The sequence below is a fragment of the Myotis yumanensis genome, unplaced genomic scaffold, assembly GCF_028538775.1.
Source record: "Myotis yumanensis isolate MYYU_CA2020_CCGP unplaced genomic scaffold, mMyoYum1.0.hap1 SCAF_2, whole genome shotgun sequence".
Taxonomy (NCBI): domain Eukaryota; kingdom Metazoa; phylum Chordata; class Mammalia; order Chiroptera; family Vespertilionidae; genus Myotis; species Myotis yumanensis.
The window spans coordinates 63,702,887-63,728,583 of NW_027223753.1; the positions used below are offsets into that span (position 1 = coordinate 63,702,887).

General features: G+C 42.4%; 1 protein-coding gene across 2 annotated transcripts in view; it reads right to left on the minus strand.

Annotated features, from left to right (window-relative positions):
* Positions 1 to 909: 909 nt before the first annotated feature.
* The window catches only part of DDAH1 (dimethylarginine dimethylaminohydrolase 1), a 144,173-nt gene continuing 119,385 nt past the window's right edge, over positions 910 to 25,697 (minus strand). Inside the window, exons 5-7 of one of the 2 annotated variants that reach the window (XM_070405501.1) lie at positions 23,291 to 23,356; positions 6,060 to 6,203; positions 910 to 3,891 (exon numbers count right to left, since the gene is read on the minus strand). In XM_070405501.1, the coding sequence (XP_070261602.1) occupies positions 3,775 to 3,891; positions 6,060 to 6,203; positions 23,291 to 23,356 (327 nt within the window). In that variant the 3' untranslated portion in view covers positions 910 to 3,774. The remainder of the gene's footprint in view (positions 3,892 to 6,059; positions 6,204 to 23,290; positions 23,357 to 25,697) is intronic. The other variant, XM_070405502.1, reaches the window with a different exon arrangement.

Here is a 25,697-nt window from a genome sequence, read left to right on the forward strand (position 1 = left end):
AGTTTATTCTTGGGTATGGTGTAAGAAGGTGGTCTAAATTTATTTCCTGCATATATCTGTTCAACTTTCCCCACACCATTTATTGAATAGATGGTCTTTATCCCATTGTATGTTTTTGCCTCCTTTGTCATACCATATGATTTTACTTATATGTGGAATCTAAAGGACAAAAAAACCGAACAGACAAGATAGAAACAGACTCATAGATACAGAGAACAGACTGATGGTTGCCAGAGGGGAGTGAGTTAGGGGGACTGGGTGAAAAAGGTGAAGGGATAAAGAAGTACAAATTGAGAGTTGCAAAATAGCCACCAGACTGTAGAGTACAGCATAGAAAATATAGTCAATAATATTGTAATGACTATGTATGCTGCCAGGTGGGTACTGGAAATATCGGAGGAAACACTTTGTAAAGTATATGACTGTTTAACTACTACGCTTTACACCTGAAACTAATGCAAAATAATGTTGAATGTCAACTGTAATTAAAAATAAAATTTACATTTCCTAAAAGATGCTTACTGTAAATCAATCAATCAAACAAAAAAAAACCACACAAATAAACTCTTGTATGAGAGAAGAAACAAATTGTTTACCTGCCTCCATATCTGAGCCATGTAATGTACTGACCATGGAGAGCTTCTCTAAGGAGGAGCATGTGTGAAATCAAGCTCTCCTGACCTGGCCTGGGGAACATGCACACTTTTTAAGTGTCTGAAAATATAAAGTATCTCTTCAAATAGCATTGTAATTGGGCTACTGATGGCAGTTGATTGACAGGCATAGTATTTCTAATTCTGCAGCTTATAAGAGAAAAAAAAGGACTTCCCATTCCTGATAGCAAAGAAATGATGACTTAATTCACCATAGCAGTTTTCTGTTAAAAAAAGAGACAGACATACTTGCTGGTCACAGTACAACTGACACTTTATTCCATTGTAACTGGTATACTTGTAGGATCAGGACAGCAAGAGACTAAAATCAGTGCAGAACTTCTCTGGACGAAAGGGCCGTGAAGGCATTACTGGTTTTGGCACACAGAGTGGATAACCATACATTGGCTGGAACAAGGTGGTCAGTAAAATGAAATGCATAAACCCAACACCATGTGGAAATCGAATCTGAGTTCTGTAGAATGTTAAAGAGTAAATAATCACCACGACTAACATGCAGCTCTACATACATCACAGTATTCATCTACAGACTATTTTCTCCCCTTAGAGATGAAGACATGGCTGTAGCAATCTATCTGTTCACAGTAGCTTAAAAAGAGCAATCAATATACACTAGTGAGATCTGCCTGTTGATTTCTATAACAATCCATCTTAGTTTAATAATGCTAAATAATGTACTTTCTCTATATTGTCCTTATAAACTGAATCTTACTGACTGACCAAATAACTCAACTTTTACTTACTTAAATACAATCACTAATGTCTTTATAATGTCAAATATCAGTTCCTGTTAGTTTATCTATCCTTATAAATCACAATAGACAAGAGGTTATCATTCTCCTTCAAAGGTAACATTATGCTGATGAGAACATTAAAAAATAGTAACACTATTATGCTGCAGATATTTCAGATTTTCACATCCTATTATAGGTAGTCTAAAGAAGCCAGCCTTCTCCGTGACACAGCTGTGCAGAATAAGATTCTGAAGAGGCACACAGATTCTACCGCATTTCTTGAGACAAAGTGAAGGAAAGAGGGAAAGTAGGAAAGGAAAGGAGAAGTGAAAACAGTCTTAGTTGGACAAATTAATCAAAAGGGAAATCTATTCCTTTGCAAGTGACTAGACATAATAGAGAACAGTTCTTTAATTTGGGATGATGCACATAGACATTGAAGATTATGTGCCAGTTTGCTTTAATAGTAAGCCTATACCAGCTGATTGGGTTAGTTTTTCCCTGGTTGTTTTTTGAGATGTTGACTTTTCCCAAGGGAATTTCTGCTTTTGCCAGCATAAAGGGCAACCGTAACTGCTGAGGATAAATTTTCTTGATTAACTAGGGCATGTGGGTAACATTCATTCTCTCTCTGGTAAAAACATATTGTTCCCTCATGATAAGACAGTTGGAAATGTGACACTGACCAAGGTATGGTTTAATCATAGGATGTATATAACTAGATATTTGTATGCGAAATGAATTTTAAAGTTAAGCAGCGAGGAGGAGAAGGAATTTCTTCCAATTCTGGCAAAAAGTAATCAAACAAATGAAAAAGACTGAGAATGGTTAAGGATGTTTTGGTTTCCTCCCCATTTGCTAAGGGGGAGATGAAAGAAATGAAGGTAATTCTCTTTTGATCATTTAACATATGGAATGTCTGATTACACACACATAGGTGAGCAGAGCAAGACTTGAAGTCGCATTTCTCAATCTCCCTGATTCTTACTCTTAAACAACAAGCCACAGGCAATATGGGAAAGGTGGAGATGACTAGAAAAATCAGTAACATGCCTGGATCAGCCACCCTTCCTTGGAAAGTACCACTTTCCTGGCCTGCCAACAGGCTGATTCTTTCAGGCTTAAGTCAACGACAATGATCTCTCCCTTCACTGTGGCATTGTTTTATGTAAGAGCTCCCTGTCAGTTCAAGGTTGTGTAATTTAAAGGCTAGAGAGGAAAGCAGTTTTAATTGAATTCCAGAGTAAATGTTCATGGGTATTTCAAAGAATTGTCCATTGTCAGCAGCTGGCCTCAAGTACCCAGCCTATCACTTCCTGAACATGCATCATCCAGCTCACACAAGACATCAAGAATCAGTGTTAGATGGGATGTCTGTTTGGAAAGAAATAACTTTGATAGCCAGGATAATTGCCGGTGGTAGAAGGACAGTAATAGGATGAGTCACAGTAGAGGGAAGTGGTAGAGTGGAATGAACTGAAGAGAAAATAAGACTATTCCTCAGGGTCTATATATGGCCAGTAACGAAGCAAAAATTCATGGAATGTGACTTAAAGACTTTCTAAGATGTTATACCCATGGGGTATTTCCAAGCTTCTTGATCTATGATTTCCTAGCAACCATCTGGTGCTGAATTTACCTTCATAGGTGTGGTGCCCTACTTCTCTGGAATTTAGATCTCCGGGGAAACCCCGTCAGGATGTGCCTCTGTGCTGTTAACTCACCTCCAAACAGCTGTGATCACAGTTCTGCTGAGGGATCCATTTGCCCTTCTGAGGGAGAGTGGAAGATGTAGCCACGAGGCAGAGGAGACCAACGACAGAGAGGGTGAACTTGCAGGAAGGTACCCAGAAGGCAAGACTCCTGATTTTACCCAAGTTTAAGGTGAATGTGATAGAAGTGAGAAAAGCAAAAGAAAGAAATGGAAAAAAAGTCTTCAGAGTTTGCTAGAAAAAAAGGAGGGAAAGAAGGAGAATCCATTGGACCAGGGAACCAAAGATGATTAATGATAAATCCCAGCTTATCACACTAAGAAGACATTCTTCAGCGTATATTGGCAACTAAATGATTTTCACACTGATAATACAAATGCTGAGTGTTTCCTTACAGTCATTAATCACTTTGACAATTCATTTGCTCTATAATTTCTAGGTTGCTTAACTCTTTAGCAAATCCAGTGTAGGTACCACCATGAGGGGACGGAGGAGAAGGTACAGAATGAAACAACGAAACAATTAAAATTGAACTTCTGTGAGCCAGAGTTAGTAGCACAGTGGCACAGTAGATTGTCAATGAAAACGACAGGAGTGGGGACAGTTGTTGGCCTTGTGAGTGCAGGACTGCCAGCTGCAGGGCGGGACTGCCACTCAGGAGTCTGCCTTCTTGTTAATTAAAACCGAGCAGCAGGTGAGCAGCCCATCCACCTTTTCCAGTTCAGATTGGCTCACGGGGATCAGCATGTAGTCCTTCAGCTTCTCATAAACCTACAGCACGAATCAAGCACAGGGAGAGAAGAAGGATTATGTTTCTGCCTCTGTCTTGTCACCTGCTCCACACCTGGTGCAGAAAATTAATTTGGTTGTGAATTTAGGCTTTTCACCCAAGATGTGAATCGATCTAGACCACATGGGTGCCCACAGCCATACCCACAGAGCTAGGAGCTTTGGTTAACCACTAGCCCTGTGCTTTAACCTCAAACCCAGAGATGTGTCAGAATGTGGTTGGTACTAGAGATGTTGTCATTGCTAGATTCAGTGATACATGAAAGGCAGTGGCCGTGTTTTCAGTCTGAGTATTACTCTCTCTCCACACTTTAAAACCCTTATAACCTTACTTTAATGTTTCTTTCCTCACCAATACCACTGGGAAAAACTGGAGAAAATATTATTTATGTGAAGCGTTTCAGATCAAGCTGCTTTTAAATTACAGGTGTGAATTTTACAGAATCTTTTGATACTCATAGAAAGCATGTGTCAAAACTTCAAATTAACAGTCCATACATTTTTTCTCTGATGATCAAACAAAGCACATTAAGAACAACAACAACAACAACAACAGCACAAAATCAATTGAAAACACCCTGCCTAAAAACAATCAATCATTCGCCTTCAGGAAGCACTTTGTTCCTTAAAATTCAGACAGTGGTTAAGAGGGTGGGAGCCTGACAGAGTTGGATTCCAAACCCAGTTCTGTCAATTTACTACCTAAAGTGTGACTTCAGCAGGTGACATCCCCTCTGAGCCTCGGATTACTTCTCTTCAGATTGGGGTAAGAATAGCGCCCTCACAGGGCTCTAAGGCAGTGCATGTAGCATGCTTGGCACAGTGCCTGGCACAGGGGAAGCCCTCAGTCCACAAGGATGTTATCTTTCTCGGTGATGACAAAGCCTAACTCCAGTAGTTAATGATCATCTGGGTGTCAGGTGATCAATGTGGCTGAAAGGCATAAAGGATCCAGAGCTGTGACACTCCAAGTGAATCTGGGATACGAGCGTTTGTTGATATCGAAGGTTCTAGGGTAGGGGTCGAGGAACCTGTCTTTTTAACAGCCCTGCTGCTAACGTTCGAGTATGAGACCCACTATTCATCCAGAGCTGGCTGAGCCCAGTCTGGGGTCAGAAGTCCTGTATTTTTCTCAGGTCCACAGTGTCAGCCATGGAAACAGAGAGATACTGTCTATGGATCCCCTACCCTTCTCTTTTGTTAAGAGGGAGATGGATTATGAGGATAAGCCAAGAAATTAAACAGTATTTCATATTTAAAAGGTGATATTAAATATTTTCTAAAAATGTTAAAGCCTAATATGTAAAAAAAGTAAGATCAATGGTTACTTAAAACTCTTCTGTAATGCTTAGGAAAAATAGCTGGGCACAGATGAAGATGCTGAATGCCTAAGAGGTAGGGGAACTTGAAAGATCTGTGGATGGGCACTGCTTTATCTGCTTGGTAGGATTAGATTGAAATCACTAAAGTGTACAGATGAGACTGGCGGAGTGCCCAGAAGACAAGGGAGATTTCAGTAGACCAGGAAAAAATTCCATATCTAGGTACAATTCCCATGTTGGAACACAAACACAGAGACTCTTAGAGGCACCAGTGGTTGATTCCAAGTGTTCTCTAGTCTTCCTGCTCTATCCTTTCTGCTCTATCCATATTTTAACGCTTATTATCCTAGGATGTGCAGCCCCTTCTCTCTGCAGCCCTGACAATGGGCACCCACCTCCTTGGGTCATTCGTACGCCTCTGCCTTGAGGAAAAAATGGCCCTCTGATGAGGGTCAGCTCTGACTTGTCAGAAAACAACGACACAGCTGGCCATCTAGCTGTAGATCCCTTTGCTTAATGGATATCTGAGAGTGGGGAGGGGCATTTAATCAGGGCTGGAGCACAGGTACTTACTTGAAAAGCTCTGAATACCAAGCATGGCCGTATCAATCGCTGTGCAGGCGCCAGTGATCAATAACATGAATGAGAAGAGTGAGTTAAAGACACTTTCCCTGTGTCCTACCTTATATGATCTTTTCTGCTTTTCTAGTAATTTGATATGTATAGAGGAAAAGGAAGCCCCTGCGATGTGTCACTCCGTCGTGAAAAAATCCCCGACAGGCAGATTGTCAGGGAAGCTAGCCAGCTGCAAGGATGGATGATTTTTACCTTTGCACTTTCTGGATACTCTTCTGGGGTTCGGTGCAGCAAGACGTGCCCTTTGCTGGGGATGTTGAGATATATACAGTTTGCAGCCATGTCATCAGGCACAGTGAGTTTGTCGTAGCGGTGGTCACTCATCTGTTGCATGATCTGCAAAGAGGAATACAGCAGGCTCAAGCAGAGTGTCTCCCCACACTTTCCCAAACAGAAGGCAGGCAGTGTCATGGACATAAGCTTGCAACTGAGGCCTAAGAACAGCGCTGTGTTGAAGTTCCCGTCCGTGACCCCTAGTCACTTAGAGCCCGAGAGGGAAACCTGCCGGAGCTGTGACTCTTCGGAATAATCGCAAGGGTTCTTCTTGTGGTTGTTCTTTTAAAAGTGGATGGAACTGGAGAGCATTATGCTAAGTGGAATAAGCCAGTCAGAGAAAGATAAATATCACATGATCTCACTCATTTATGGAATATAATGAGCAACATAAACTGATGAACAAAAACAGATCCAGAGACAGAGAAGCATTGATCAGACCGTCAAACCTCAGAGGGAAGGCAGGGGAGGGTGGGGGGAAGGGGGAGAGATCAACCAAAGGACTTATATGCAAGCTAATAGGCCTAACCAATGGACTCAGACAACAGGGGGGTGAGGGCATGAGTGGGGGGATGGAGGGTAATGTGGAAATAAGGACACATATGTAATAACTTAATCAATAAAAAATTTTTTAAAAAGTGTATACTCTTTAATTTTTAAAAGGTTTTAAAACTGTGTATAATTTTTCTAGTTTTTGTTCATAATCAGTAAGACACAAAATGGCCACATATATAAAAGGCCCAGCTGGGTTTTTTAAAAAAAAATCGTCATCTGAGGATATGTTTTTATTGATTTGAGAGAGAGAGAGAGAGAGAGAGAGAGAGAGAAACACCTATGTGAGAGAGAAACATCAATAAGTTGCCTCCAGTACATGCCCCCACTGGGGAATTGAACCTACAACCTAGGCATGTGCCCTGACCAGGAATCAAACCCACACCTTTTGGCATATGGGACGATGCTCTAACCAACCAAGCTGGCTGGCCAGGGCCCCAGGTGGGGTTGTGATGGTATCTTTGACTGAATGAGCAGGGCTGACCTGGTCTGTAGGAAAAAAAGACTAACAGTATTCAGAATGGCCAATAACTCAGTTTACCAATAACCACACATACACAATATATATTCTCCAATGAACACTTAAATTGGCTACACTGTCTGTTAGAAGGTATGCCCTTAATACAATGATCATAAACATCACATGGGGAGAATGTGAAACTCATATTCCTAGGCTTTAACCCCCAATACCTGATTCTGGTTTGACAGATGTGAGGTGAGGCATAGAAATTTGCATTCTGAAAGCCCTCAAGGTAATTCTGAGGCAGACCCCTGGACCACACCTGGGGGAAAAACTGCCTTAGCAAGTCTATTCATCAAACAATGGGTTTCTTAGTGCGTTCGTATAAAATAAACTTTAAAAATAACATAAGATGAAGTCTGCATAAAATTTAAAATATTGATACCTAATCTTACCTCCTCAACACAATCAAAACAAAACCACCCCAAACACCCCCCTGCCAAAACCACACACACAACAAAAATGTCCAAACATCAAAAACAAAGCAAGTATTATTTTGGCTTAGTCATGTAGAATCTTTCCATTCTTGATCAATACCCGTATGTTTTAAGGAATCTGCCTAAATGTCTTGTAATGAAGGTATTAATAAGATATTTTCCACAATCTGGTTCTAATATTCCTTTCCAGATAGGTGTCCCTTTACCTTTCAATATTTGTGTGAAGATGTGTTTCATATGACTAGACCCTAGAACTAGGCAGACTCGCCCACTTGGTCACGTGGCGTTGGAAGGTAGGATTGGTGAATGGTATGGAAGTGTGGTAGAGACTGCATGTTCCCAAGAGAATGTGAAGAGTGGCATGTAGTAAGCCGTTCCTGACCCACCAATCAGGCAAACCAACCACTTCTCCTAGTGATAATCTGATCATGGGATATCCTTCACAGAGAAGGAAACATTAGAAATAAGATGAACTAATGCACAATATCAAAGGCTGAGAGACACAACGATGAGCAGGACATAGATCTGGTTTTTGAAGAGGTCACAGTTTAATGGAGGAGTCTGACAGGTAAATTACATTACACTAAGAACAATGATAAATATTTTACATTTATTATCTGATCTCAAAGTTCCTATGTTATAGATGAAGAAGCTGGATTTATAAAGGTCAAATCACTTGCTCAAGGCTTTGTAGGTGAATTCAAGCCAAGATCTGTGCAACTCAAAACCTTCTTTATTAGTCTCTGTGCTCTCTTTCCTGACGCCCGGAGCTGCAACAGATCTCTCTCTCCTACTAACTACCATTAACATCTACTTTTCTGCATTCATGTTGTACTTATTATTTATTCTCTTGTGGTACCATGACTTCTTTTTGTGTATGAATCCTATTATGACACGGTAGTCTGGTGTAGCTACAGGACTTGACTAAACATCTCTCTTGCACTTTTTTAATTTAAATTGTTCTCTGAAAGGATAGGTCCACAGAGTAGATCAGCTGTTGGGCGGTTTCTTCACTAGAGACCCAATTGAGAACCCTTAGATCTACTAGAATATGGGGACAATTAAGAAGTTAACACTCCTAATGATTAACTTTTCTAAGCAAATTAACAACATACTCAATTTAACCCTCTTTCTATAATGGATATGCTATGGAGCATGGAACAGAGTGCGGAATCTCAGAGGGAAGGTGGGGGTGGGTGGGATTGAGCGGGTGGGATGTAATCAACCAAAGACCTTGTAACATATATGCATAGCCCATGGCTGCAGACAAAGGGATGGTGAGGGCCTGGGGTGATGTGGGGTGGGGTTGGAGGGGGTCGATGGGGGAAAATAACAAAGATTTTAAAAAGAATGGATATGCTAAAAAAGAATATGAAGAGGCTGATATAAGAGAAAAAAAATCCAGGTCTTTTCTATTATAAATTGCTATTTAATGCAGACTTCCTTTTTGGATGCTTTCAAAACACAGTGGTTTCCATTTATTATTATGTGGGAGGGGCACATTAAGGCCATCAACTCTGGAGTAGGACCTGGGTTTGAGTCTCAGCTCTAACCTTTATGAGCTATGTAAATATAAGCTTCTTTTTTGACTTCTTGGCTTCCTCACCTATAAAGCTGGGGATTATAATAGTCTTTTATACTTACTGTGAAAGTTAAATGGAGATAATGTACATAATAAGGCAGGGTAACAAGCCCTTAATAAGCCACTAGTATTTTATGACAGCATGACCAGACAAACAGAGTTCAAGTTTCCAGTCTGCAATCCTATCTACTATTCTGGCAAGCTTTGACTTCAATCTTAAAATAGCTTGTTTTGGAGGTCTATCTTTATTCTTAAAACCATATAACACTATACCCGTCACATTCCTATGGTGATTTCTTTAGTGTCCTTCTTTCTAAGGCCTGCATTATTTAATAGGCAATCCAATGGTCTTGCAGATTTAGCATCTCTTCTGCCTGGATTCCCTAGAGAGAATTGTTAGAAAACTTCCAGGCTTTTCAAAATTAGGACAAATTTTGATATGCTAGTTTTTTTTTTTTACAAAGTTTCTCTTTCTTTTCAAATGGACTAACTCCTTGAGTGCAGGTCTAGGCATATTACAGTGAGCAAAACATGGACTTTGGAGTCAGAAAGGTCTGGGTCTGAAACTTTGCTCTGCTTCACATTAACTCTGTGACCTTGAGCAAATCCCTCTCCCAGCCTCAAGTCCCTCAGTTTTAAAATGGGATGAAAATGTCACATCTATTCTCCACAGGGCAATACTGAAAATTATTTTTTAAATTTTTATTTATTTATTTTTTAAATTTAAAAATATATCTTATTGATTTTTTACAGAGAGAAAGGGAGAGGGATAGAGAGTTAGAAACATCGATGAGAGAGAAACATTGATCAGCTGCCTCCTGCATACCCCCTACTGGGGATGTGCCCGCAACCAAGGTACATGCCCTTGGCCAGAATCGAACCTGGGACCCTTGAGTCCGCAGGCCAATGCTCTATCCACTGAGCCAAACCGGTTAGGGCTTATTTATTTTTTGTTAATCCTCACTTAAGGGTATTTTTCTGTGGGAAAGCATGGGACTTAGTTGAAAAGTCTCTAAGAGGATTCTCTGAAAGGTCAGAGGCCTCTAGGGGGACCTTACCAAAGGCTGCAGACCCTGCCTTGACTTTTCCAAACAAGTCTGACCCCCTGAGTGTTTTACTCGAATCTTTATGTGTAGACTTCAAAATGTCCTTGTTTGAAAGACACTACAGGGGCAGGTGCTTTCTCAAGGATACTTACTTTGCTGATTGTATCTAATAGTTAATTTTACTTCAAGCCGTGGTTAACAATACAAGCCTAAGGAAGCAGGCAATCGAGGCTATTTGCTTCTAAAGCAAAACAGCCCGTTAGCCTCTCTTTTACAGAAATGTGTGTCAGAGTAATCATTCATCCGTCGCTCAGGGTCTGCCGGTCAGCCCCGGCATTGTTCCATTGATTTTTAGAGAGAGTGGAAAGGAGGGGGAGAGACAGAGAGAGAGAGAAACATCAATGTGAGAGAGACACATTGATTGGTTGCCTCCTGCACGCACCCTGACCAGGGCCGGGTATGGGGCCTGCAATGAGGTACATGCCCTTGTTCAGAATTGAACCCAGGACCTTTTAGTTCATGGGCCAATGCTCCATCTACTGAGCCAAACTGGCTAGGGCTAAGTTTATTTTTTTAAAAAAATAACAAAACAAAACAGATCATGCACTTGAAGTGCTCAGCACAAGTTCCTAGCAAATATTAAGTGTTTAATAAATGTGCGCACTCTTCCTTCTTTGTTTCCTGCAGGTCACCTGGCATATAGCAGGTGATTGAAATATATTTGTAACTAATTGATTCATTTCTTCATTCATTTCTAAGGATATAGGGAACCTCAGGAGCACACTGGGATGGACTAAGTGATCAATTCTTACGTGAACAATTGCATTCGCTCAGAAAAACAAGATACGGTCTATGTCCAGAGATATAAATACAATTCATTACATAAAGTAAACCAGGCTAAAATCAGTGAGCCCATGTTTGTCTTTTTCTTCATGCTGTACAAGGGCTATAACCTGTGCTCCCAACCCAGATGACTTGGGATGTAAGACAATAAGGAACGGCGGACCTGGGCTGAACTAGAGAGCACAGCAGCTAAAAGCATTAAAGCAAAGGAAGGAAAGAAAGAAAAAACTTTGTGTGTAGCAAACTGCACACATGTGCCTCTGTCAGCTTTAACCCCTGCTTGAGTAAAATGGTACAGGAACTCAAACAGCAGATTGGTTTCCTCATAATACAAATGGGGCTGCTTCTAACTGTAGGAGAGAAGCTAGGATTTATGTGACTTTTCAGTAGTTACTGTCAGTCCATCTGACCAGCATGCTTCTTTCCTGGTACAGGGGCGAGGACTGCATGATGACCGAATCCCTGCTCACTGTGTCCTGTGGAAGGTGGGCCACATTTGCTTATGTTTGCAGTCAGAACCAGCCTGTCATCCTTCACAGGGATTGGACCTAATTCACCCCAGGAGTTCAGGATTTCATCCAGACCAGTAAGGAGACAATCCCCTGGGCTAGAGGTCTACTAAGTTGAACCCCAGTGATCCAAAGGTCTCACAGAAATCCTTAAAACATGGTATGTATAGCCATTACCTGGTCGAGCCTAGACACAAACAAAAACAAAACCCAGAAAATCTAATCTTTCCATTGACTTCATGTTCTAAGCAGTTGGGAGAATTGTGGGTAGCATAATCTGGTCTATCACATTCAGACTAGCTACCAGGTCATCTCATGTCTACAGACGATTCATCCCACCTCTTTTCTCATAGATTAAGAAATCACCGATGTACAAGGTAAGCTGAAAGAGAAAGCAGTATGGCAAGACCACACCCCACAGGCCGACTATACCTTCCAGGGTCCCACAGCAGCCTGGCACATTTCCCGCCTCTCCGTCTGACTCATGCATGTCCGGTGGTGACTATGAAGCAGAAACATGGAATGTTGTACATTCCAGAGGAAGTGTTACCAAGGATTGTTATCGGTGCTGGCTTCTTGTTTATCAGTGAGGGAACAAACGAAAATTCCGAGGTTGTGCCCACCTCTGAAAGTGCCCGGTTTTGTTAACATAACGGAGACTGTGTGTTTCCCTTCCCTGTGCCTTATTTACTTGGGCTCCAGCTCTCTCCACGCTCCCTCCCACTTCCCACCATCTCCTCCTAGAGTGAACAATCCTACCCCCACGCCGGTTCCTATGTGTTTGCACTGTCCTTCAGTTAAAAGCATTTATTTGATATTCTAATCACCGCTTTTCCTCACTCTTTAGTGTTTCTCTCTTTTCTGGGTCTTACATTTATAATTTATACCTTCTAGTAGAAGCATTCCTAACGTTACTGGCATAAGGGCCAGTAATCATTCGAAATATGGTGTTCAAGGACAGCTCCACAGATACCCTGGACCACCAGAAAGATGAACAAGTGGGCCCTAGAGAAAATTAAGCCTGAAACATCTCTGGAGGCAAAGATGACAAAATTGAAGCTGTCCTACTTCAGGCACACTGTGAGAAGGCAGGGTTCCTTGGAAAAGGCAATGCTGGGGAAAACGGAAGGCATCAGGAAAAGAGAAAGAACAAATATGAGATGGATTGACTCCATAGGCAGGAGTCTGCAGGAGCCGAGCACAGGGTGCTGTGGACATCAGCCATCATCTTGGGGTTGACAGGAGTAGGAATAGACTAAATGGCAGGTAACACACACACACACACACACACACACACACACACACACCACGTTTAGTTCCACTTAGTATTATTTCAGGATAGTTTAATTTTTTTTCATTACTGTGAAGAATTATAATTTCCTTAGTGGGGAAATAATTTAATGCAGGGAATACATAAAGTAATTCACTGATAAATTCTACGGAGAGTTACTCTTAAACTAAATGTCTTAACAAACCACCAAAGCCACCTTAGGAGAAGTTTTTCAATTAATTTACCAAGGCCCCAGGGTTATCATTTTAAGACAGGTTAGAAAATGTGCCAGAAGAAATGACTTTTAATAATAGAACAGGCCCCATTTGGAACAGTGAGTGGTTCTGCTTAACTGTGGAAAGAAAAAAAATGCAAAAGGTGTGTCAGGCATAGTCTTTCTAAATGAAAAGGACTTAGGAAGCGGTAACTACAGAGAATAAACAGAAAATGCTTTTCTTTTTTCATGAAAGAGCTAAAGGTATTTATTTTAAAAACTTTTTTTAATTGAATTTGTTGGATGACACTGGTTAATAAAATTATATAGGTTTCAGGTGTACAATTCTATAATACATCATCTATATATTGTACTGTGTGTTCACCACCCCAAATCAAGCCTCCTTTCATCATCATTTAAAGGTCTTTATTTTAAACACAGAGAAATTCTGTCTTTTGGGACAAAGAACAGGTTTCTCTTTTCCTGTCAGAGTGGTTATTTTCCTCTCTTTCATATGTTGCTATTGTCTGAATAAGACAGCTTGCATTCATTTATAGCTGGGTTTAGGAGATACGTGTACATGTACACGCAGAGTGCTCACCATTCAGAGGGGAACAAACGCACAGAAAAAAGATTCAGGAGATGTACGTCTCTCTCACACCTTTCCCTGTGGTGTTAAAATGGGCCCTGGGAGGATGCACTCAGGTGGCCTGCCTGGCAGGGCATCACCTCAAAGAGCGCGGGCTCCCAAAGAGGAGCCAGGGCGAGGTGGCGGGACAGGCTTTGTTTCCACTTTGGGGATGCACGGAAGCCTTTGTTAAAAGATGAGCATCATTTCAAACACCCTGAGAATGGGCTGCTGGGCTGTTTAGTTCCATGTTCTAACACTTTTTTCCTAATAAAAGGATGAAGGAGGTGTGTTGCTCCAGGGTTCTATGTAAAGTGTTCTTTTTAAAAAACAACACACACACACACAAACCCACATATATTTTTACTGATTTCAGGGAGGAAGAGAGAGGGAGAGGGAGAGGGAGAGGGAGAGGGAGAGGGAGAGGGAGAGGGAGAGGGAGAGGGAGAGGGAGAAGGAGAGGGAGAGGGAGAGGGAGAGGGAGAGGGAGAGGGAGAGGGAGAGGGAGAGGGAGAGGGAGAGGGAGAGGGAGAGGAAGGAGGAGAGGGAGAAGGAGAGGGAGAGGGAGAGGGAGAGGGAGAGGGAGAGGGAGAAGGAGAGGGAGAGGGAGAGGGAGAGGAAGGAGGAGAGGGAGAAGGAGAGGGAGAGGGAGAGGGAGAGGGAGAGGGAGAAGGAGAGGGAGAGGGAGAGGGAGAGAGAGAAGCATCAATGATGAGAGAGAATCATTGATTGGCTGCCTCCTGCAATCCCCCCACTGAGGATCAAGCCTGCAACCCGGGCATGTGCCCTGACCGGGAATCTAACCATGACCTCCTGGTTCATAGGTTGATGCTCAACCACTGAGCCTCACCAGCTGGGCTGTAAAGTGTTCTTTTAACTACAGGGATGGTACATTGTGCTTCATACTCTGCCCTCAGACAGAACTGAAAGGAGAAAGCCCTAACCCTTCCACAGCACCACAAATTCCCCAGGGGTCCCCAACTTTGGATGATACATAGCAGTTCTATAGGGCTTTGGGGGAGAATCTGAGAAGTCAAGATGCTGCTTCAAATGCCTTTTCTGACTTCTGCCATTTCTCAAAGGAATTGCTCCACGTTGTGTAAAGCATAGTAAATATTATTGGGGTTGGATATAATTGATGTTCAGTTCAATTCCACGTCCTTGATGGAGGCTCTCCTTTGGGGTAGACACCTTGGCGGTGGGAGGTGGGAAAGGGAAAATGATGCAAAGGTAATGTAGTTGCAGGCTCTGCCTTCAGGAGATGATAATCTATAGTTTAAGGCAGGACAAGCATGTGGAGGGTATTCTGGCAGGAAAGAGAAAGCCAACCTCTCTTCTATCAGAGGCACCTCCTTAACAAAGCAGGCATGCAATGGAGAGGAAGTGCTCTGAGGATCATCTTGGCCATGTCGTGGTCTGTTACGCAGCTGCTGGTCTGGAGGAACCAGCCTCGCTCCCCAGAGTGGTGCTGTCACAGAGCAGAGTGGGAAGTGTCTGGCTTTCAGCCCAAGAGGATTTACATGGCTGGATGCATTAACAGCCAGGCATTTCCGGCAGTTCCCAACATTTCTGGGAATTTTCTCATCCAACGGACTGGAAGGCAGCTCTGTTCGCCCACTTGTTTGTTACTCATGGCTTTTTTGTATTACCTCAATTATTTAAAAACAAATTCTTGGGCTATGTTGTTTCACAGGACAATGAAGGACTTACTGGCCACATATTGAAGCAGAGGTGTTTAGAAGGTATTTAGAGATATTTAGGAAATTCAGAGCACATTTGTGGCATACTCGTGATGGATCTTTCTATGAAATATACGTATGTACCCATGTCAACATATCAAAACTGAGCCCATATTGAAAGCAACTGATTATAGATCCTATTGAGATATACAATATACGATGCTCAAGCACACTTTTCATTGTTACTGGATAGCTAAAATCATTCATGCATCTATATCCATCCATCAAGCACTTACTGAGAGCCTGACAACAGAGTAGGCATCAAGCCCAAGCAGTCCTTTTAAAGCTGAGTCAATATAGCTATGGATAGCATTTTAGAATCAATATCATGTTTTCATTTTTCTTAGTCCTTCTGCAAATCAGGTCAAAATGAGCAGAATTTGAGAGAGGTGGCTTTTAAACATCCTGTCTGAATTGATGGACTGTATAGATTCTAAGAATGAGGTTACTTGGTTCTTTTTGGTTAAATCTGAGCATACTTTCAATGGCGGATATCCCCTTCAATTCTCTCTCACATTGGGAATGGCTGCTTATGCTCAGTACCTGATCCAGTAAATATGTGGAGGAAAGATTTCTGTTATTCAAACTGCAGCCAGAAATCACATGAACCATTTCTGGAAGGAACCCTCAAAAACAAAGGTTTCTGTAGAAGGCTGGGAGAACCTCCCACGCTGTTAGGGGACACTCTGAGCTCTCTGGGCCCTGGGCATGGGGAGGAGGAACAAGGGAGGCTCGCTAGGTGGGTCACAGCGCTAAGTTTCTAATTTCAGGGGTAGAAAGGAAAGAAATTCAGACCAAAGCACCCCTTCCAGATGCAAAGTCTGGGATCCTACCCTCCCTTCAAACCCCTGCCCATGAGTTCTCTAAGCCTAGCTCTGTGGCAGAAGCAAGTCTCCCACAGTATTCTTCTCATCTTTTGTACAGGGGTGGGCAAAAGCAGGTTTATGTATGTGAGTGACATTCTTTTGAGTTAAAAAAGTGATTGTAATAATCATAACCTGCATGTCTTTCTCCATACAAACAACTGTAAACCTACTTTGCCAGCCCCTGTATGTCAGTGCAGTAGACAGCTGCCTCCTTGGCTATTGAAGTCATGCCCTGGTTATGCTTCCCCAGATAACTGCACCCTCAACCTCATCATCCAAAATTAAACTCTGGGTATTGGGGGCTTGGTGATCTCTCAGGTTCCCCTGGGACATTCTATCACAAGAAACAGCTGGAGCATTTTTTGAACTATTTTCCATTTATTTATGGTTCACCTATTCTACACTCATTTTGCAAAACAACCCATTTTTTATAGATGAGAAAACCCAGGTTCAGAGAAATTCAGTAATTTTTTTCAAGGCCACATGTTAAGGCAGTAAATCCAGAATTTGATGCCCGGATATGTCAACTTACAAATGCCCACCTTTTCTTGTCATGCCAAACTACCACATTGCTAATATCCCTTGAAAGCCTAGACTCTGAGCCCACGAACTGGCAGCCTCTAAGCTGATTTTTCTTATATATACAACTTATTTAACATATATATATTTTTAAAAGTTTGTGTTTAAATACATTTTAGACAGAGAAGATCTGGCCCTGAAGCCATTTGCGTTTGCTACTGGACCCTATGGGCTGGTTTCCGCAAAGCTAGCTATTATGTTCTTTAGTAGATGAAAGAGGAGCCAAGTCTTTGGGGATGGGAAAAGACAGTGGGTGGCAATGCATTATTGTTCCTTGAGCAGCAGAGGGGCAGGCTCCAAGGTGAGAGATGAGAAATGGCCAAACGAAAGCCTCTGGAGGTTTTGCACCCCTGAGAGCAGTTACATGTGGCTTTGTTACTCAATTTCTGTGATTATTTAACATCTCTGAAATTTTTGTCCATGTATACTCAGTAGTTCCGATGCATGAAAATAACATGTTACACAAAAACCCAATGAATATTGGGGTTGCATGTAGCTATTCCATTCCCTGCTACTGAAAAACACTCTTGGTGGCATGGGCTACTTGATTGTCAGTCACTGCTGTCCCTAAATGTGTCAGGGGGAAGCACCTTGCTCTGATAGGCTCAGAAATGGAAACTTCTGTGAAACAGGTTGACAGATCTCCTTCATATTTTAGGATGTGGTTTCTTACCCACAGCACTACTGACATGTTGGGCTGGATAAGTCTTTGTGTTGGGGACTGTCCTGTGCATTGTAGGATATTTAGCAGCACCCCTGGTCTTTATCCAGTGGCATCCATTCCCCCATCCCCTCACATTGTGACAAAAATATTTCCAGCCCTAGCTGGTTTGGCTCAGTGGATAGAGCAGACTGAAGGGTCCTGTTTTGATTCTAGTCAAAGGCACATGCCCAGGTTTCGGGCTCGATCCCCAGTAGGGGGCGGGCAGGAGGCAATGCTTCTCTTTCATCACTGATGTTTCTCTCTCTCTCTTCCTCTCCCTTCCACTCTGAAATCAATAAAAATATATTTTTAAAAAATATTTTTAAAAAGTTTCCAGATGTTAAGCCCCAAAGCAATCTACACTCACATTTCTGCACCAGCTGAGAAATACCTGACACCAAAATCAAGGGGTTATTTTAAAAATATAGTATACATCATGACCTTACAAAATGATGTTTAGAGAGAGGTACATGATCTATTTTATTAAATAAACAACTTCATCACATAAAAAAAAAAAAGTTTCCAGATGTTGACGAATGCCCCCGGTGGGCCAAGTTGCCTCTGGTGAGAAACACTGTCTTTAGGAGAAAGCCACAAAATGTATTCATAGGTTAGGAGAAGAGTAGATACTTATGGGAAATAAGAAGAAATATAGAAAAAGAAAGAGAAAGAAATCAAACTTCCAAATAAGTATACTGTTCACTCTTTTATTCCTCCTCTGATTTAATAAGATCCCTGAAAAGAAATGGATTAGAGTTTAAGGGAACAGCTGTGGTCCCCACATACCTTTTATGAGAAACCAAAGTCGCCTGCAAATGACTACAACTAAACCATGGCTCATGAAGAAAGCAGCATGCCCACCTTGCTCTTGTGTGGGGAGTTACTGGGCTCCCTGGATTTCAAGTTTTACAGTCTGACATGGGAAGAGAAACCTGGGTTTCTGTCTGGATATGGCCTTTGATAGTGTCATACAGTGACCGTTAATAACATAATCAGAGCACCAAGAAAGTGGTGTCATTTTATAGAAAACTAAGAATTCTACATTTGAGAACTAGGCAGGAATTTGGGTATTATCAAGCCCACTTCTCTTTTACAGGAGCTCAGAGATGAAAAGTTAAATGATTTACCTAAAATCACAAAAAGGTAGTGAACTGCAGTGAGGATGATCCGAGGTCTCATGACTCAGTCCAGGCCTTTCCCACTGGTCTTGGTTTGGTGGAGGGGATTTAAGTGGGACCCAGAGGGACACTGTCAGCTTTTTCATAGCCCCCTCCTTCACTCCCAAGTTAAGGGGTCTCTCTTCTCCAAGGTCAGATAAGATTGTATTGCACCTCTATTTCTTGATTGATGGAATGTCCTAGGGGCCAGTGGCTCTCAAACCTGGCTACAAATTAGAATAATCTGGGGAGCTTTAAAAAATGCAGATTTCTGAGCCCAACCATAAAGATTTTTTATTTACTAGGTCCAGAGTAAGGCAAAACATTGGTATTTCTTTTATTTTTATTTTAAATATATTTTTATTGATTTAAGAGAGGAAGGGAGAAGAAGAGAGAGATAGAAACATCAATGATGAGAGAGAATCATTGATTGGCTGCCTCCCATATGCCCCACACTAGGGATCGAGCCTGCAACCTGGGCATATGTCCTGAATGGGAATCAAACCGTGACCTCCTGGTTCATAGGTCAACACTCAACCACTGAGCCACTGGACCCCATGGGCTGGTTTTTCTTTTTAAACACTCCCCCAGGTGACTGGAATATGTGGACAGGATTGAGAACCACTCTTCTGTGACCTCTTAATATTTTCTACCAATTTGGGGGGTAGAAGGTGGGTGGAAGAAAGGAGGCAGATTATACTCTCCTGTTTTCTCTGGCCCAGCTTCCACTGAATTAGATCTATTTGGAGACAAGCATTTTTCAGTGCTATCCCTTCTAAACCAGGTCAGCATACACAGGGACCTCAGTCATTCCTGGATTGCCTCAAAAAAACCCCTATCCATGTAGGGTTACAGACTTTTCTCAGGTTTGGCAGGTTGGAGGATTGCAGGTGAACACAGAGAATACTAAGCGTATTCAAAGACTTGACTACTCTGCTTCCGGTTCAGACCTCTCCCCACTCCCATTCCTCTCTGCCTCCCTATCTCCATATTCCTATTGCTTCGAACAAAGGACAGTTTTGCTTTCTTTTTTGCTGTATTGTCTCCTGCTGATCCCAAGCCTTCAAGGGTCCCACCTTTACCCCAAAGGATTATCATTTCCTAAACAAAGGCAATTCTCCCCTCAGAGAAATTGAGGATTTAGCTCTTCCAAGGGTCTACTGGACATTGTGGCTATATCCTACACATCAATTCCCTGCTTTCTCAGTAACTACCCCAAGTTTCATTTGTATATATTCATACCTCCCTGTGCAGCCCACATAATTGGGGAGGAGCTAATTCTACCCCTGGCTCCAGGACTGACTCACAGGACCTGTAGTGTCTCAGTTATATGGTTATGGTGCTTCTAGGTCAACAGCAAAAATCAAAAACAACTCCCCCCAAAACCCCAAACCAAACAAATAACAAAATATGCCCCCACAAACCTCTCAAATCTAACACTTTTGCTTATTAAGCAGTTAGGTCCAAACAACTTAATAGCAGAATTGTGTGTGCTATCTGACAGGTATATCTGTCCTTTTTGAAAATTTAAACTATGCCACAGTGGCCCTGTAAGTTTGTTGCGATGCCCATGTGCCTCAGTGCAGGCAGGGGACTGGAGCTCCCGGGGTAGGGTTAGTGGTTCAGGAATTGGGCAGATGACTGATTTGGACTAATGAGAATGGATAAGATCTGAAGGACTGATTCAACCCTTAAAAAAAAAAAAGATCTGAAGGACTGATGCCCCCTCCCTGAACGTGGGGAGGAAGCATGTAGCCAGCAGCTGCTGGCAGCCACAGTGCTCCCCTGAGCAGGAGCCAGCTTCATAATGAAGCCCATCTGTGAAAGAGCAGAGAGATAAAAGGATCTGGTTTCCGATGTCATCATTGAGCAGACAGATCAAACCTAAAGTCTGCATTACTTCAGACCTACATGGATCAATAAATCTCCGTCATTGTTTTGGTCAGCCTGAATTGGATTTTCTGTTAATGACTAGTGAAGACAGACAGCCTTTACAATTAGGACTAAATTAGGCTGTAACAGAAACTACCTGCCTCCCAAAGCGACTTAAAAATGTTTGTTTTTCTCTCATGTGAAAGGAGTTTTGAGTAGTGTAGTGCAAGCATGTCAAACTCACGGCCCGCAGGCTGCATGCCTTGTTTATTTGATCCATGTTAGCCTTTGAGTTTGACATGCTTGGTGTAGTGACTTGACAGTCATCAGAAATCCAGGATCCTTCTAGCTTTTTGCTCTGCCATACCTGGGACCCAGTCCTTGTCCTCGTGATATAAAATAGCTGCTGGTGCTCCAACCATCACATCCTCTTTTCAAGCAGCAAGATTCAGGAAGGGGAGATGGCACAATGCCCTTTCAAATCCAGTGCTTCTACTTTCATCTCCTTGAGCAATACTAATGTTCATTGCCATCCCCAGTACTAAGGAAGCTGAGAAATGTGGACTTTATTCCAAGTGGCAATGTGCACATCTAAAACTCCAGGTCCAATTCATAAAGAAGGGAGGGCGGAATGGAAGTTGGAGAAGGTGACTAGCTGACTGTCATCAACTGATTCGGAGAGTGATATATATTTTGACATCACCACTGTACATATTTTGACCTGTGCCCCTTTAGGCAATTGTCATACTCTTTGAATTGAGTCAAGGTATCCAAGTCTTCCCAGAAGGCCAGGTGATTAGATGATTACGGAGACGCTTCCAGGGAGGCACAGTCACATTGCTGGCCCTTTGCAGTAGTGCTTGGCATGTGGCAGGTGCTCAATACATAAAAACATTTTTAAATATCTTCACCTGAGGATATGGTTTTTTAAAAAAAATTATTATTATTTTGAGAGAGAGAGAGAGAGCATTTAATGTAAGAAAGAAACACCAAACGGTTGCCTCCTGTACACGCCCTCACCAGCAATCTAGGCATGTGCCCTGACCTGGAATCGAACCCACAACCTTTTGGTGTATGAGAAAGCACTCCAAACAACAGAGCCACACCAGCCAGGGCTGTGTTCAATACATTCTTGCTGAGTGTTAAAATGAATGAATGATCTCTTAGCAGTACATTTCAACAACTTAAAATCCTCCTAAAATCTCCTGATGCAATTTCCTGTAAGACACACTCACTTAGAGCTCAACCTTCAGGGAAGAGCAGAGAAGAGCCGTGGAGCATACTGGTCACTCTGTCTTCAACTTTAACCAGCTTTGGTTGTTTTCAGGAGGCCCTTCTCAAATTCTCCTCAATAAGCTCAGGGAAGGGACCAAACTTTTTATCCAAAGAGAGTTCTGGGTCTCTTTCCTCCTTCCACTATTCCCACTTGGAGAATTAGTTTCATGCTTGTTTTCAAGCCACAGGACTCCAGAGCTGGAAAGGAATACAGACTTTTCCATTCAAGTCCCGGGGCCCATGTGCCTAATGAGAATGAGGGCATAGCCCTCGCTGAAGAGACACTGCATGTTAATATACAAATGCTGTCAACAGAGAGAAAGGTACTAGATGGAGCACATGATAAGCAACTTATTCTGTAAGCATTTCCCTAACAAGACACAGAATTTCAGAGAAAAGTTAGCTCTTCACAAGCCTTTGTATTTCAGTAACCTAGTAGAATCCTGTATGGTTTTCTTCCACCTGAGAGCTATTCCTCTGAAGTGCCAGTTATATTACTCAATATAATATTGCTCTGAATGATATTAGGTGGCATTTTCTGTTCAAGAATATAACAATTTACTTTTGGAAAAGGATTTTATTCCCCTGCCCTCAAACTCTAGTGTAGGAACTGATGCCCGGTGAATTCCAGACAGAGCCAGTGTTCCTCTCAGTGTGGTCTGGGATCACCTGCTCCGGATCAGGCGGTGGTTCCTGGGCTCCTTCCCAGTCTCCTGAATCAGAATTTCTCGTGGTGAACCCCAGGAATGTGATGTGCGTTTCAAATGTGTGCTCCCTGTCGTTCTTGGGTACACTAAAGTTTGAAAACCACTCACTTAGACTTTTCAAGTTAAATTAACATGATATTCACACCTAAAAGGAATTATTACTGCTACTGATGCTACAACTACTGTTAGCTAACCTATGTCGAGCTCTTATCAGTTGCCAGGGTGTGGATGAAAAGAAATCAATGACTAGAAAAATGCACAAAATGGCATAGATTCAACACCTTTCATCTAACTTCTAAATGGTTCTTTAACACTCTGCACCATGAGTCACCTCTGCCTATGTGGTCACAACTTTGAACTTGGTCCCGCCTCAGAAAGAGATAAAAGGGAATGGCTGCTGTAACCGGTCTCCAAAGCCGACTTTGACATTTGTAGACAGTGATTGAGTAACACGGGGCCCCAACCACAGTATCCAGTGACCACAAATACAAAATAGATTTGGAAATGTTCTGAAAGGCTGCTGGACCCATCTGACATTTTGAAAGATGAAAACAAGGAGAAACAGTGAGTGCTTATTAAGAGCATGACAATGCGAGTGGCAGGGCTTTACAGGAAAGTGGTGGCGAGTTTACTTCTGTTTCTCTCACTTGCCGTTATTTCTAAGGATGGTCCAAGTCCCAGCATTGTATCAGGCCGTGCGGATGTTCTCCCTAGAGGCTGGAGAATAATTCACAGTTAAAATGTCACCTCTGATTTAGTGCCTACGTTTTACCACACACTTATTAACCTTCAGCCAAGCAATGGGATGCTCATCAACACCTAAAGCATTTAATACATGTGACTTTCACGGAGAAACAGTAACCCAAAACTCAACCATCCTCCCTCCAGCTCAACTGACACATTTCCTAATCCCTTCAACATCATGGGTACTGGTGTTGGCATGGGCCAGAGGGTCACACAGGTCATCCTGCGATGCACAATTTTAGCCCATGAGGCAGAAAGCATCTAGCTTTTTTTTTTTTTTTTTCGGTCTTTTGCCAACTCAATTCAGCCAAGAAACAAAAGGACGCTGCTGGAGAAGAAGAGCATGAAATGTGAAAGCGATTTTTTTTCTGGTGTGTCCTGAGAGTAAGTAGATAAAGACAATAAAAAAATAAATGGAGGATGGTAAAGGACAGAGACTCCACATTTGGATGAGCCACCACAGCTGCCAATGGAAACTGAAATGGGAGCCAACCTCATTAGTGGCAGACGGGCTTAGACAGCGGATGTCTACCAGAGCTGCTGTCAGGTGGATGTGTCTGAGGGTAGCTCAGTTCCCAAAATGTGAATCTAGGTCAGTGAAATCCAGCTACATACCCCTGCCCACCCGTTTTCTATGGTTTGTTCCTGTGGAGATGAGGTGCCAGGGAGCATTTGAACTCTTTTCCAAAAATTTTACCAAAGGCACCCCATCTGGTAGTCATTTCTGAAGTCATGTTGTTCATCACTGACCCCCAGGGCCTAGTACAGTGCCTGGTACGCAACAAGAGCTCTACATAGACATACCTGCCAAAGGGTGGCTCCGCTCCTTCCTCCCTTGCCCCTTCAAGCCCATGGGTCACAAGGTTCTGCTACTCCTCTAAATGACCTCAGCTTCTGCATGGCCCTTACATGTTCACGGCTGCTCTCCTGGTCCAGACCTCCTTGCCTTTATGGACTTCATGATTGTATCTGACTAGTATTATCCCTCCTAGTCCGTCTGTTAAATCATTATAGCCGGAAGGACAAACAGATCTTTCTGAAGGATTTTCAGCTTTTACACCATTGCTAAAAAAGCTCAGTGGCTCCCCACAGCCTGCAGATAAGAAAATCCTAATTCCTTGGCCTTTGAACCAAGACCATCTTATATCTTGGACCTTCACGTTCTTTCTTTCCCTGCATACACCCTTGTTCTAGCCTTTGTTTTTGATTATAGAAAGGGTATTGTCCTGTTTGTAACAGCCACTCCGCCGTGCCAGTCTAGGGCTTGCTGCTCATGCAGGTCCACTTAGACTTTGCCTCCTGCCTCTTGTGACCACTCCCTCCTCAGAACTCCCATCACCCCTACCAAGACCCTCTACCGTTTGTTAGTCATTTACACTGTGACAGTATTTATCTTTAAAAGAAATTTTTCTTAAATCCTCGCCTGAGGATGTGTTTTTATTGATTTTTAGAGAGAATGGAAGAGAGAGGCGGAGGGGAGAGAGAGAACCACTGATGTGAAAGAGAAACATTGATTGGTTGCCTCCCATACTTGTCCCGGCCAGGGATTGAACCTGCAACCTAGGTGTGTGCTCTGACCAGGAATGGAACCCACAACATTTTCAGTGTACAGGACGATACTCCAATCAACTGAGCCACCTGCCAGGTGACAGTGTTTACTTGTCCCATCCTGTTTCCCTAGTTAAGCTGGAGGGGCACTGAGGACACAGACTGTTTCTCACGCATCGCAGTGGCCCCTGTGCTGAGGACAGTACCCTTCACACAGCTGCTGTAACACAGTAAATACTGCCGTATCCTGCTGGAGAAACCCGTTCTGAGCTCAACTGTGATCAGTTTTCAATTGCCTATTAAAAACTATTTTTGCTGAAGAGACAGTAATAAACTGTTTTGGAAACCTTACCTCTTCTTCCTATCAGATTTTTATGTATGAACTAGAGGCCTGGTACATGAATTTGTGCACATTGAAAGGGAATTAATTAGAAGAAATATTTTAATATCGCTACTTGCCCTTTCTCTATAATAGAAGTGTCAACCAAATTCACGATCGACAATGACAGATGGAAACACACATGTGCGATTGGTGTCAGTGAGAGCTTTATATATATAGATCAACTTGCTTAATTAGACCTGTTTTCTAACTTAGCTAAACTTTTTCAAGCCCAGTGAAACACCCCAACTTCTCTTTCAGGTAATTGTCAACAACACAGTAGTAAATATCAACATGAAGCAGATTATTATTGTAGATCACACAGGGAGAAAAAAAGGGTAAAATATTTAACTGCAGCAGTGTTTAACTATATTCTGCACAGAGAGA